Here is a 15,971-nt window from a genome sequence, read left to right on the forward strand (position 1 = left end):
CATTTAAATAATAATAGTTAAGCTTATGTAATAAACATGTAATAATAATATAAATAACCAACGCAGTACTGAGTATACCCACTTAAATATTTATTTTTCTTAAGTTAATGTATGATATTGTATTTTGTAACTATATACAAGTATAAATCTAGTGAAAAAAATATAGAACTGGTTTAAGATTTCAGACTTTTACTAACACTGATCGTTTATCTTATATGATTTATCAAATCTCATTTGTAAAAACTCAAACCGTAAAAATTAATCTCAAATTCGAACGTTTACGACAGGAATCGGGAAAACCTAAAATTTTCCCATTATAATCCTAAATTTTACCGGTATTCTTGCTTTTACCGTAACAATCTAACACATGTATGTATTATATTTATATATTTTATAATAAATCATATACTTATCATCGTGTTGTCGACCAATTATATTATATTCGATTAAACTATAATGACATACCTATAGCTGTTAAATATGACGTAGGTAATATACAATATATGATTAATATTAAATATTATTGGATATCACGTCACCGTGACAGAGATTTCGTCAAAACAGTATATATAATAATTTTAAATTGTATGACTTAGGCCCACCTACATTAATATAATTATAATAATACAGGTATGCCATAATATATCGGGCCATGGAAACCGACCAATGACTGCGAGCCATGATCGCACAGGGTGGGCGTGGGCTCGCTCGCCGTCCCGTTAGCGCGAATTCGCTCAAAGTCTTTTGCACATGTCAGTGACGTTAGCGAACTCCTCCGCGGGTGTCTGATACACACATTGTAACATTGTAACAGTGTACATCGTTATTCGTTGGTAATAATAAATATTTAACCTTAGTGCGTTTGACTGGTGCTCATCGTTCCGTGCAGTAGACTTCACTCGCCGCATCGAAAGTTTCGTGGCTATTCAGCAGGTACATATAATATATAAATATACAAACATAGAGAGAGAGAGAAAGCGAGAGAGGAAGAGAAAGATGTGATAAGTACCTTTTTGTTCATATCACTTTTATAAATTATATATACATTATTATAATTTCTATACAAAATAAAATATTAAATAGGGATCTATTATTAAAAATTATTTTAAAGTTATATGATATAATATGACTTCAAGCTATTTTTTATTATGAATATATAAGTAATTAATTCAAAATATTAATATAATGTAATTATTTCAAGCAATAATTAAAGTCAAATAGAATTCTATTTTCACGGATTCTTATAAAAACAATCTGTTTTTTAATCAAAATCATACAAGGGTTTTAAATCAATCTCTATTTAAATACAGATTTTTTTTATATTTATCTATACAAATAGATTTATTTGTTTTAAGTTTTACTTAAAATCAATTAAATTATATTAATATTTTAATTACTTTTACAAATTATAATGACAACTATAAAACTACATAAATTATTATTTTATAGTGATGATATATTTACCTATTCTATATTATGTAGGACATCATTAAAGTTATAGACCTTATAATATTTTATAAGGTCTACGATTGTAGTATAGAAATAAAAACAGTTATCAGAAAATAATATTAATTACATAGAACCATATAATATATTATATTACATCTGTAGACTGTAGTCTGTACACAGATACAATGAGATCTATTTTTACGTATAAGTTCCTATAAACAAGTATGATTTAGTTTAGAAAAATTAATTCAATTGTTATTTTTTATTATCTACATAAAGTTTAAAAGATATGAAGATTAATTTAACCATTGCAAAGTATGTATACTTATTATTTAATTACATCTTAACTACCTATTAAATTATCTGATTGTTCTTTTTAAATAACAACAATAATGTATATGACATTATGAAATTTACCATATGTAAAGTATCTACTGTAGTTGATAATTTGCTATGTCGTATGTTGATTTTATAATAGCATTACAATCGTTGCGGTATAAGCATTAGAAAAAACATTTTGTAACGTAAAAATGTATACGTATGTACGTTCAAGTATTGTTTAATGTTCTGCGATGTATATGCACTTAATATTCACCTCGCAGATAAGTGCTGTCATATTATTATTATTATTATTATTCTAATATATAATATAATTTTAATAAACCATATACTTTCTATTTAAATAGGTACATTTTGTAATTAAAAATTATTAATATGATATTTTGCTTATTATACTATAGGTAGGTATATTATTTATTATTATCAGGAATGTAAATTTAGTCCACTATACAACAATTCGAAATCCATTGCGTTAGGGCCGTTTACAGTAAAAATGTAGAGGTATTTGTACTAAAAATTCTAAAATATACGAAATCATGAAAAATAAATATAATAATATAACTTTTGAATTATAGGTGAGTATATTGCTAAAATATACTAATAAATTAACTAAATTCTTATGTAAAGAAATGTAAATATTAATACCTGTATTTTCTTATAAAAAAATAAGATGAAATAGACTTACAAAATAAAAATGAAAATTACTTGAAAAAATATTTATTTTTTTCTTTCAAAATTTTTTATAATAATATAATATATTAATATACATTACATTTAAATATTTAAAGTAAAATGCATTAAAAAAAAAAAATGAATCCCTAGAAACTTAGCTAGTGATGGAATAAATAAGTTGTTATATTGGTTTATTGAATAGAGTGTAAATAATAGTTGATGTGTAAACATTAACAAATATCACACATTTTTTTTTTATCATAATCATAAATATATAATAAATATTTTATTAATAGTCTAAAATTAGAAGTGGTTAAAATTATTAAAAACCTGGGAATTTTTTATCATTTAATCTAACTTTCAATACACACATGAGCACTAAATGTTCAAAAGTTTACAGAAATTTAGGATTTATTAAACGGAATGGTAAACAATTTAAAAATATATATTGTTAAAAATTTTGGATAACACATTAGCCCGATCTGGGCTCAAATTTGGTACAGTGGCTTGGAATTATAGAAAAATAGGCTAAATAAAATTGAAAAAGTATAAAGACATTTCCTACGTATAATAGGCTTAAATTTAATCTGGATAGTTCTCTTATTTCGGAAGTAGAGCGGCATTTTAATACATATATGACCTTATTGAAATCTAGACATAATTTTATAGATGCATATTTCGTATACAAACTTTTGAATGATTTCACCAACAGTCCGTAATTATTGCAAAATATTTCATTTAGCGTACCATCAATTTCACTCATAATTTCTACGGGTTCTATATTAAAGCTCAAGTTAACAATTTTGTACTAAGCAGTTCTTTATATCGAATATTAAATTTATGTAACGTGTTAAAGAATGTTGAATTTTTTGTAGATGATAAGGCAAAATTAAAACGTTATGTTTTAAATGTATTGTAGATGATTAATTATAATGTACCTATTCTTCGAAATATTATATAATGATTTGTTTAGAATTATATTATTTGTATTTTTGCCCTTCGTTGACATTAACTATTTAACAAATAAATAAATTATAAACGTACTTAAATTTAAATTTTGAAATTATTTACATATATACAATTGTATACAACTTATTTTAAACATTTTAAATGAAAGTTCACCTAACAACCAGTTTATAATAAAGTTTTATTACACAAATAGATTTTTTATTGAAATTCTAAAATAAATATATATATTTTTTTTTAATACTAAGAGATTACATTAAAATTGGACGAACCTAAGTAATCTAGAAAATATTTTACAAAAGCTTTTTATATAATTTCTAATCTCATGCATACTAGCATGTTTAAAACTAATATAATGAATGATATATTTAATTTATAAAATTGTTTATACAGTAACCTAACTGATAATACTTTTAGAGCCTTTTAGATCATATTTACTGAAACAAAATTTTACTACATGAGTTTGTTGTATTTTCAAAAATCTTATTGCATTATCTGTATTATCTACATAATTTTATTAAGCCATGTTGAATAATTGATTTATACATAACATAGTGTAGGTACAGCGCATATTGTTTGTATATTTTAAAAATAACTGGCTTTAAACGTTTTAAACGTATAACCATTATTATTCAAATGTACATTCTAATCAGTAATGACTCCTAAATACCTTACTCTGATAACTTTATATATTTTTTAGCAACCACAAAAATTAGAAATTATATTTGGTACCTATATCACAAGACTGTATGATAATATTATCAAACGTTATTTACGCTATAGTTAAAGAGAATGCTACGATAAACGTATAAAATAATTGTGTAGTAAAATATCCTATAACTCATAACTCAAAGAGTATCAGGTTTGGCCAAGAAATTACAATTTTTAATAAGTAAATAAATATAACATAGGTGTATGACCCATCTCACCACTGGGGATATCCTCTTATCGGTGATGATGGATTGATGGAGTAGGTACAATTCAGAAATAAGTATACATTTTAAAATGTTATAACATTTTTGGTATTTCCAGCAAAAACTGCATCATATTTGACTATAATTCAAAAACATAATAGACATACCTAGTAAATAGTACCTAGTGATTAATAATTAGTAAAGTAGTATAAAAACATAAGAACAATATTACAAGAAACACGCGATAAAATATATATTTAAAAAACAGTTACCTATACACACTCAAGTCGAAAATCCCGTGCTTAGAATAGTATTATTTTTTTAATCGAATTTCGCTGATTTCGAATTCGTTGAAACGGAAGACTATTAACTTCTCGGCCCACGGCTCTGACGATTATTAAGAGGTGCGTTAAAAATTTGACCTACGCAGTAATACGCGCATGTACGTATTATATTATATTATTATAACTATTATAGGTTTGTATACGCTTGCAGTAATCAATAGTGTTATTGAAGTTTTCCCCGCACGGTACCTATCGTACACCAGCTACGTTTATAAATAATAATAATAATAATGATGATAATAATAATAATAATATATCGTTCAAGGTGGGCTAAACCATCATAAGTTGTGCAGAAGACCACCCGCCCGACATGACAACGGCTGACAAACGCAGTGTTGGTGCGCGTGCGGCAGTGCAACCGTCGTCGTCGTCGGCCGGGCCTCTGTCGGACGCAGGCTGCAGCGAGTCTGCGGCTGAAATGAGTCGCAAGTACCAAACGGCATTCCAATCGTTCTCCATCGAATCTTTGATCGGCAGCGGCAGCGGCGGCGGCGGCGGTGAGACGTCTCCGCCCGTGGCCGACGCGAACATTCCGCCGGCGCCGTATTACGCGGACGCGGCCGCGATGCAGCTGCAGCAACGGTCAGCGTTAGAACCGTCGTCGCGATGTTGAACTTTGATTATTTGAACGTGTTACGGCTGCAGTCAGCCGCGCCCGCCGCGGCCGCCGTCGGCAAGTCATCGGACCCGCGTCACTGTGGCCATGAGGCGACGCGGTCGCGCGCCGGGGCGCCGCCGCCACAGCCGCCGCCGTTGTGTTACCACGATTACCACGGCGGCAATGTACGCGACGTCCAGCGGACGTTCCGCCGCCGCCGCTTTCGGATGCAACGCCGCCGCCACCGAAAACGACGCGGACTCGGGAAACGCCGGAAATCGCGAATCGTCAAACGCCTGCAGCACGTCGGCCGTCGCCGATGGAGGCAACGATGGCGGCGGAGGCTATGACGACGACGACGACGACGACGATAACGATGACGATGACGAAGACGATGACAACGGCGGCGGCTGCGCGAGAGACAATGGCCGGGACATTGACGACGACGAGGACAACGAAGACGATGTCGACGACGACTCGCGGTTCGGTGAGTTTGTAATCTTAGTTATTGGCTATTAGCCTATTATGATTTATACCGATTATATCCATACCTGGATAAACTACTCGTTAAAATTTGGTTAGTGGTTCTCGTGTTATTATATTACATTTCAACATATTTAATAGGTAAACTTTAATGTTTGCAAAAACTTCTAACGGTGTTTTCCGTCGCGTTTCATCCGTGACGTATTGCCCGTATATTGGTTTATAGACTGTATAGTATAAAACGTTCTTGCTATGCGTATACCTTTAGTGTGAGCTTATAGATACTGTTTAAGCAAAAGTTTGAAAAATTCTTGGCAAATAAAATGTCCAATCAAGTATTTTTTGAGAAAAAATTATACGTTTTTTGAATGTGTGATGTTTGGTAGACGAACGTACGATTTTACAACATTCGTTTTACAACAAAACATAATCTATTTTTATTTTACATATTGACTATCGTATTTTATGAATTTATTTTCATAAAATAAGTGTGTCATTAGAACATTTGGATGAAACCATTTAGTTAAATGGCTTAAATCCAATGAATTAAAATTAATGAAAGAAAAACACTTTTATTCTGAATTGAATAATAATCCAGTTTTATGAAAGTTGAGATACCTGAAAAGTTATGTAAGGTTGAAATATCTAATTATTGCACAAAATTCTCGATAACTAAAATAAATTTAATTATTTAAATTATTATAATGATACTAAATAAACTAATTTTTTTGTTTATAAATTAAAATATTATTTTATAACATACTCGATCATTCATTATATTTTACTTCGTGTTGATATATATGAAAGCTTATATATTTGTTATTAAAAATGTTATATATTAACATATATACAATTATTATTATATTTTGTTTTATTTTTATTTTTTTAAATATTTCTTGTATTTATAACTTAAAAATATATTTTTAAAAAAAAATTTAAATCACCTTTTAAAAATATTTTTATTCAATATTTATAAAATTGGAAAAATATGCATTAAAACTAAAAACTACATATCTAAATTTTATTGTTTTGCATTAAATGTTTTTCTTTTCGAGTATTCAGTTTCCCGGATAGTTTGCTCTCTATAATAATATGTCTATTGTACTAATATTATATTTTTGACTACTGCCTGGTCACGCAATATTCCCACATATGGTCAACTATTGTTGACTATTTTTATGACTCTCTCTATTTTATTTACCACCCACTTCCGTCTTTCAGCCATCGACCATTTTATGACTAAATGACTAAATTTTTATTGACAACAAACAAGACTATGAGAGTGACTTAGATGCTGAAAGATTTTCATAAATTGAAAGTCATATATACATTTTTGATTCATTAAGCAAGTTCAATACATATCTTCTTTTATTTCATCTATAATCACTGTGAAAGACAAATTAATCAATCAAATTATGTAAAGTTTTAACAACAATCAAATTTCATCAAACAATGAAAAACATTTTCCTGATTATTAAAATTTATTAACTATAAATAAAAATGTTTAAAATATTTGAATTCCATTAATTCTCATTCACTTAACACACAAAAAAAAAAATACATTTTTATTATAAGCTCCTTGTTTGTTATAGAACAAGAAAATAAAATACAATAATATTGTACAATATAATTATACATAATAATAATAATAATATATAATATATTGTATTTTTAATGATTAAGTAAATATATGAATCATAAATACATTATCATCAAACCTATAGTTGAAAAAACTTGTATAAAATATAAAATTTTGGGATTATTTTAATTTTTTAAATTATATTTTGCTTATAAAAATGGTTTAAATAAATAAAATTGATCAATATTTCATTTAACTTTTCAAAATAAAATTTAAAACCCCAAATTGTTTATGCCAAAGTAAATTTATCTCTTTGAAAAAAATAATCTACCGGATACTTACCCGATTTCCAGTCAATAGACACATTATAGTTATTTATTTGAAATCATAAATAAACTATGAATGAAAAACAAATAATAGTAAAATCAATAAAGAAAATGTCTATTAAATAAAGATAAAAATGTGTTTGAGTTTTAGTTTAACAAAATTAGTTATTTTATAGTATATAGTGTTATCGTTGCCATGAAAAATGTTGTAGGTAAAATGAATTAGTTATTCAAATTATCTATTAACAACTTAATTGGCATAACGAATCATGGATCTATAAAGGTGAGAAATAAAGATTGGGCTGATCTTTTTTTGTCGTTTTTTGGTTTTAATGCAAGCGAGAAATGTTTATTGTTTTCACAACAATATTTACTTGTGTTTAAAATTTTTTTTTGTTTCTGTGAACACATATTTTAGTAAACAAAATTCTAAAAAAGTTTCTAATACTACCTTCAAAAACCTGAAATCAAATCTAAAAAATATAAATCTGCCATTAAATAGATTATTTTTCTGTATTATTAATAGTTTTAAAAGTTTAATTAGGTTCAAAAATTTTGTACGTTTATATCACTCCAGAACTTTTCTAGAAAAAATTCTGAAAAATGAAAGAAAACACGGTTTTTAACGATTTCTGCATGGTTTAATTTAATGAACCTAATATTTAATTTATCGCTTTCAAATTTATTATTATTGTAACACAAAATCGTATTAACATTTTTATAAATTACGCGAGTGTGGGAATTATAATTTTGTATCTCCAGATTATTTTTGGAGTAAAAATAACTACATCCTCGTGTCCAAAATTCCAACCATGTTATCTATACACTATTACACAATGAAATAAATATATATATAAATAACAAACATACAGTTTTAATAATTATTTTTTTAAATATTTCCAGGAAAATGCCTAAATGATAATGGAATTCTACAAACAAAACAAAATTCAATGGCACAGTCTTCAAATGAAAACAAGTCTCGTCGAAGAAGAACAGCATTCACGAGTGGTCAACTTTTAGAATTGGAGCGGGAATTCCAAGCTAAAAAATACCTAAGCCTAACTGAAAGATCTGAAATTGCAAACTCATTAAAGCTAAGTGAAGTTCAGGTAATAATATTTATGTAATATTGATATTATAAATGATGATAATGTTATACAAATTAACACATAGGTAGTATATATTGTGTGAATGAACATTAGACATGCATATTATATGTGATATTATGTAATGACGAATTATTAAGAAACTAAACTGTATACCATACGAATAAATAAAATAAGTTAGTAGGCAGGTACATACGTATAACAATTTACAGATAAATATATTCATCTCGTAAATCAGTTTTGAATTTGAAAACAATCAGATAAGACATACGTCACAATTTAATCTTTGTGACATAATATATAAATAGGGTTTAACTTTTTATAACTTACTATAGACAAATAAAAAATTTAAAATGTCTAATCCTTTAAGTACCTCCAATGAGTGGTTTCTTATCTCCTGTCTCTCAAGCCATGTTATTTATTATCTCCGTCGCATATGCTTATTGTAAAATAATAATTACAGATTGTATTTAATAATAATTGTAAAAAAAAAAGAAAATAAAAAAAAAGAATGATCAATATCTAATCTAAATAAACATAATTACAAATGTATTTGTAATTTAAAATATTAAACGTTATCGTTTTAATAAGTGTATAAGTAATTTTAAAACTATTTCATATATTATTATTCTAAAAAAAATAGGTACAATTAATGACATCATATACTTTTAACTTTAACCAATGCAAAAGTTGTTCGAAAAATGTAAAATAAAGATGTTGAGAAACCTACGTATAAATTACTATTTATTTGTTTAAAAATAAAATAGCTTTTAAGGATACTACAATAAAAATAAATCTAAGCAACTAAAGTGCTCCATTAAAGCCCTTTAATCTGACTCTAATCAACTAACTAAAACGCCTCTTATATATATTTCTGGTCGTTAATCTTATGACTGCTCCTAATTTTGTTTCTTAGTAAAATCACACATTTACTACATATACGTATTTTTTCTTTATTGTCTTAAAATCTTCAACCATTACTACATTAAAAACTCTACTGACAACTAATCGAGTTTTCATTATATTAAATAATGAACAATAAACCAACTATATGTTATATCACAGCTGTTGGAAACGTGATGTAGGTATATGCAAACGCGTATATTTCAAATTTCAAACAGTGAAAACCTCAATATAACAGACCTTAATGATAATTAAATTCTAAACATTATTAAAAAATACATAAGGCTATTTTCATAAATTAAATATTGCATACCTATAAATGATGTATTCTATTATATACTGTGTCTGTATAGTGTATAAAAGTTACAGCATGCACTGAGTAGGTAGATACTATTCTTTAAGAATTTTGAAAATAATTTGTTAATTTGATGCATAAACAAACTTCTAATTAAAGCATTTGTACAATTAAGTCGGAAATATTTAAGATTTATGTTATAACACATATATTTTTTTAATTTTATATTTATTAAAAAATTTCTTATAAGCTAGAGCACATGGAATTTGATGTTGACAGAAAACGCATAATTTTCATTATTTGTTTAATGATACATACTATACATATTACATAATTTATTTCTAACTATTAATTATCATCATCGCCTATTTATAAATAAGATACTAAAGAGAGAAGTATTCAGTATTCAGTTTACATATTGACTATTGGCTATTGTAATAAGCTATTTCACGTTTAAAAGAATACGGGATTTTCGATAAGTTGAAATTAATCGCAAAAACTTAAAATATTTCACTATTAATTCAATAATCATTTTCTAAATACAATTAAACTTCCAAAATATTTAGACTGAATTTTAGCTTTTTACAAACATTTGAATCTTTTTAATTTATTTTTTTTTTTTTTTTTTTTATTAGAAGAACAAAAGACCGCGGCAGCTATGGCCATTGGTCAGACAGTGACTAAAATAAATTACATAGCTACATATTTACATACATTTTTACAATATACAGGTTATATTTCTTTGAATAAGGTAGATTTTTTTAGAAAAATAAATAATTTTTGAGTTGCGGTTGGTTCCGGGCTGAGGATTTCGTGTAAGTGGGTTGCTCCAAGGGTTTCCATACGTTCTTGTTGGTTATTTCTGCATTCTGTGAAGATGTGCTTGATGGTGAGTTGGACACCACAGGAAGTACAGTTGGGGGGGTCCTCTCTTGTCATAAGACAAGAACTCCGGTTCCCTTTCAAAACGAAAAAATCTTTCGCCTTTTTTTAATTTATTTATTATTTTTCCTATAAATATTAATAAAGTTGTTTTTACGCTCGACCTAACAGCTTGAAAATTATGTAATACAATCGCAATTTATCTAACAATTAGAATACGTTAAAAATACATAGAACAATATTTTTTTCATAAGTATTTGAATTACAAATTTTGACAAAAGTCGTCAAAATCACGTAAAATAACAAATTATTTTTTAGTAAAAATACATTTAATTTTTAACTTTAATACCTATGGGCTATGAGGCTTGACAATTTTGTACACGGTTCTTCATAAATTTAACTTACAGTACAATAAAAATTTTGAAGACACAATGCATATTTTTTTTTAAACATTTCAAGTTCAAATTAAAAAAAAAAAAATCATATATTTAAACAAAAACTAATGAGTTTTGCTGTTTTGTTGTAATTTAAAAGTATTATTTATTATTGTCAGTATTACCTAAAATTTTGTTTTATAAAAACTTCAAATTAATTAAAAAATGATAAGTCTTTTTGAGATAATGATTGTGTTTACGTTTATAAGAATTCTCTTCTTTATTGTAATAAATACTATATTTATATTTAATTCAATTAGCTTAATAATCCATTATTATCTATTGCGTAGGCTTACTTATTTATAAACATTAAGTAGTATACCTTAATTCTGTAATCATATAAATATTTTTTCTCTTTTAGATATTATTTAGTATTTTAGATTCTAAATTTTTTAGTTCAGTAACTAATATTGTATACATGCAGTCATTTATCGTACATACAACACGTATAAGTAAGTAAAATAAAAATAGTAAAAACGCATCTCATGTTTCTCTAATATATTTTATTTTATATCGCATTATCATTAAGAACGTATATATAACTACTGAATTTTGATTCGCCGAAATATGACATGAAGTACGTGATATTATTTCTTGGAGTACATTAGAAAATCACGCCTTCTAATAAATTTGCTTTTTTTACGTTCGAAATACTAACTATTTTTCTTTCACAAAACCATATCAATATATATGACTTACAGCCTTACAGGATGTTTAAACTTTTCACAACACGAGAATTTATAAAAACTGAATAATACTATATCGTTTGTATAGCTGCTATTACAATTGTATAAATAAAATACTCGTAGAATACCCGGTATTAAAATGAATAAAAGTTTACCCTTCAGACAACTACTATACGATCTGCACCCTCCTTTGAGTGGTAATGTATGTCGTGCGGTGGAATTAGCATAATCAGAGGACATCCGCTTTTTAATATTATGATTGTCAGGAAACAACATAAACGTTTTATAAATTCAATATCTCATAAAAGTGCCTCGACAATTTTAAGAGACGGTTGTTTTACCTATAAATAGATTGCATAATATTGTACTTATGTATATCATTACATTAAATTATTTTTTAACCTAATTTTATTGTACAGTTTTAATAATCTTCATCACTTATATGTAGATATATTTTATACAGCTATTCAATTTAAAGTTAATCAAAAACTTATATTATGTATATCAGTATCTAATTTATTATATTATAGTGGTTTTTATTTTTCATTAATTTGCCTTTTTTTCTTGTTATTTAAGGACTTGTTGATTAAACAAATACAAAACATAGAAAAATGATTAGGCAGACAACTTAATTACTTTTTTACTCATGAGCAGTTTTGAATCCAGACAATTTCCCTGTCGTTAATTTATATTATTTTGTTTATCTATTTCAGATTCTTAATTTTTTTTTTTTTTTTAAGAACGGCATACCCATAAGTGTTGTTTCGGTTTACAAACGTACGATATATATCAAATTTGGGTTCAGGAGTTCCAATTTTGAGTGGTAACTTTTAATAATTAAATAAATTGACTTATTATCAAACTTAAAGGTAAGAAAATTATCCTTATTTTTTTCATAATTTTTTTTACAATACTTTAACTTTTAATCGAATTATGAAAATTTTAAATTCTAATATTTTATAAATAAGCTTATAACTAGCTTTAAATAAAAATTCCATTTCACGATAAAGCACAGATAATGTTCTATTCCCTCTATAGGTTTTAGTCAATAGGAATCTTCTATAATTAAAGATTATTACACAAAATCGGAACTGTTGAACATAAAATATTTGATATGTTGTTCATTTGTAAGCCGGAACCAACTCAGGTGAGTGTAGTGCGTACTTTTGATGTAAATGTTTCAAAATGAATATCATTTAATTTTCAAAAAATGAAAAATATTTATTTTTTAATTTTTTATTTATTAAAATTAACACCACACGGCTTTTGAAAAAAACATTTTAAAAAGTTAATTTGATTTATTAGTAGGTAGGATAACTTCTTAAACCTGGCAATCTCAGGAACACGAATAACGAGTCATTCTAACAAACGAGGTACATCAATAACACCCTCAATTAGTTCGTTAATAAAACGACAAATTAGAGATAACGATTTAAATCTAAATATATCGCTGATAGAGCTATAATCGTAGGATAGATGTGCAATATTTAGGCGGTAACTGGTAAAATTTAGCAAGTGGTTCTAAACCTTATAAAATATACATTTTTACGGTGTATGCATAGGTTAAGATATGTCTTCGACGACAATGTTCCACTGTTAAATTTATAATGTAATTGCTCGTTCATAATTGATACTTTTTTCTCTTTCTTTACACCTACAGGTGAAGATATGGTTTCAAAACCGACGAGCGAAGTGGAAACGGGTCAAGGCTAACTTGTTATCCGGAAATGCATGCGGAAACGATGGCCAAAAGAGCAATGCCAACGTGAACGCGATGCGTGGCCGCTCGAAATGTCCAAACGGCGTGGTCGGCGGCGGAGCGGGAAAAATTGTCGTGCCTATACCGGTACACGTCAATCGGTTCGTAGTGCGGAGCCGACACCAACAGCTGGAGAAATGTGCATCAGGCTTTGCGCATCTCCGGCGCGACAGTGACGCGGAATTCAAAATCAAAAGTCGACTGCAGTTGTACACGTCCGCCATTCTGTAGTCAGATCCGGACCGTAGCCATCGAGATCGACCTTTGTACAAATATATTAAACTGCGTGTAAAAAATAAGTTATAGATTATGAAAAAGCGCAAACTTCGGAAAAAAAAAACACAAAATATTAATAATAAATTCAAATCTCGACATAAGAACATACACCTACCTATACATATAATGTTGTTATAAGTTATTTTGGGCAGTGTTATTTGAGACGAGTTTAAAATAGGTTAGAGCTTGATGCTTTTTCCAAATTTAGGCATACTATATAATTTAAGAAATATTGTAAGTAGACATTTATAATCTACCTACCTTGCTATTTTCAATTTGTGTACATATTTTTATAATAGTTAACAAGAAATTTACAATTCTTATGAATAGAGATTTTAACAGTTAACACACAAACACTCCGCACTCGTATAGTAGTATAGGTAATTGCATTACTCATTTTATGGTTATAGTATTCTAGCTAATATCAAAAGTTAAATGTTACGACGTGTATACTCCGATAAAAATAAATTTTGAAATAAGTTTTTGTTTCCTCACAACGTGTACATTGGTCCTATTAGTTCTATACAGGAATGACTGAAGCACAGTTTTTTTTGAATAAAGAACTATTAGTCTTGAACTCTTCGTACAAAGAATTTCTACATTATTAAAAATACCAAAGAGTTTGAGCTCAACGAATTTAATTTATATCATAATATTGTCATCACTTCGAAAGTTTGAATCTCCGGATAGACTAGATATGAAATTTAAATACTAAATATATAATAGAATATTGAAATTTGTACTGTATAATAATAACTATCAAATTAAGTTAACTGTATTTTATATACGTAACTATGTAGCTTATTAGTTATTAACATTGTGATTTTTATTTATAAAAATACTACAAATACAAGTTCTTATACTTTAAATTTAGGTAGGTATACATTTTTACAAATAGAACAGATAATTTTTTTTGATGAGATTTATCAATTATCATCAAAAACATACAAATAGTATATTGGTGATTACTGATTAGTTTAGAACATGGTAGACAAATGTAAAAATGAAAAATATATTGAACGGTTGTATTCAATACACTCTACTAGAAAACGTGCCTAGTACCTATTCTCATATATTATACAAAATACGTATTATGTTGGAAGTATACAAATATTTTTATAATCCTGTTCTCTCTTTTTTTTTTAATAAAATAATGTCAAGCGATAAACACATTATATGTATGTATACGTTTGAATTTTAAATATGCATTGTAAATATTTATCATTTAGGTAATAATTGATTATATTATTTTTATTCTTAAGTATCTTCTATAAATAAATCAAATAGATTTTAATATTTCATATTAACTATTATATTATATAGTTTTGTGTATAGACATTATAAAATATATAATATAAATTATAATCGTCACATGTTACATGCATACTGTAGAAAGAATTGCGGTACTTGTGCATTATCTAAGTTTGTAATATACTATATAAAAATACTGTACAAAATTAATAATTTATATGAACTTAAAAATAAAATAAAAAATATGGAAACTAAACTATAATGAAATTAACCAAGTGCATTCTACAAATTGATTTATACGTCAATGGTGTACTACATAATATTGTTCAAATCTTGTTGGGTTTAAGAGGATTGTTAAATATTATAATGTTACTAGTGGTCTATTCTAGTCGTATATTGGATACAAGCAAGTGTATTCCTACGGTATGACAGTATAACATAAAAAACTGTAAACATAAGCATGGTTGATGAACTTGGAGGAGGAAAAGAATAAAAATTTTTATTCTATAATTTGCAATTAAACTATATTAACTCCAAACGTGTTTCAATACATAGGTAAGTACGTGATACAGTTACGAAGAACTCGAATTTATTTATTTCGATTGTTATATATAATTCATTAATGAAAATAACATTTTAGACTAAGTTACAATTTATTTTAATTGAGTTTAAGCTGAGTGTAGACATAATATGTCAAAAAATGTTGACG

At 27.0% G+C, this 15,971-nt stretch overlaps 1 protein-coding gene across 1 annotated transcript; it reads left to right on the plus strand.

The window, feature by feature from the left end:
- Positions 1–791: 791 nt before the first annotated feature.
- On the plus strand, positions 792–14,702 carry LOC112596568 (homeobox protein unplugged). The gene is given in 6 exon segments (XM_025342324.1): positions 792–933; positions 4,950–5,288; positions 5,291–5,478; positions 5,480–5,769; positions 8,574–8,779; positions 13,637–14,702. Coding segments are annotated over 5 exon segments (1,308 nt in total). The 5' UTR covers positions 792–933; positions 4,950–4,994; the 3' UTR covers positions 13,967–14,702.
- Positions 14,703–15,971: the final 1,269 nt, after the last annotated feature.

Source organism: Melanaphis sacchari, unplaced genomic scaffold (assembly GCF_002803265.2).
Source record: "Melanaphis sacchari strain LSU unplaced genomic scaffold, SCAv2.0 Contig32_pilon_pilon, whole genome shotgun sequence".
Classification (NCBI taxonomy): Eukaryota; Metazoa; Arthropoda; class Insecta; order Hemiptera; family Aphididae; genus Melanaphis; species Melanaphis sacchari.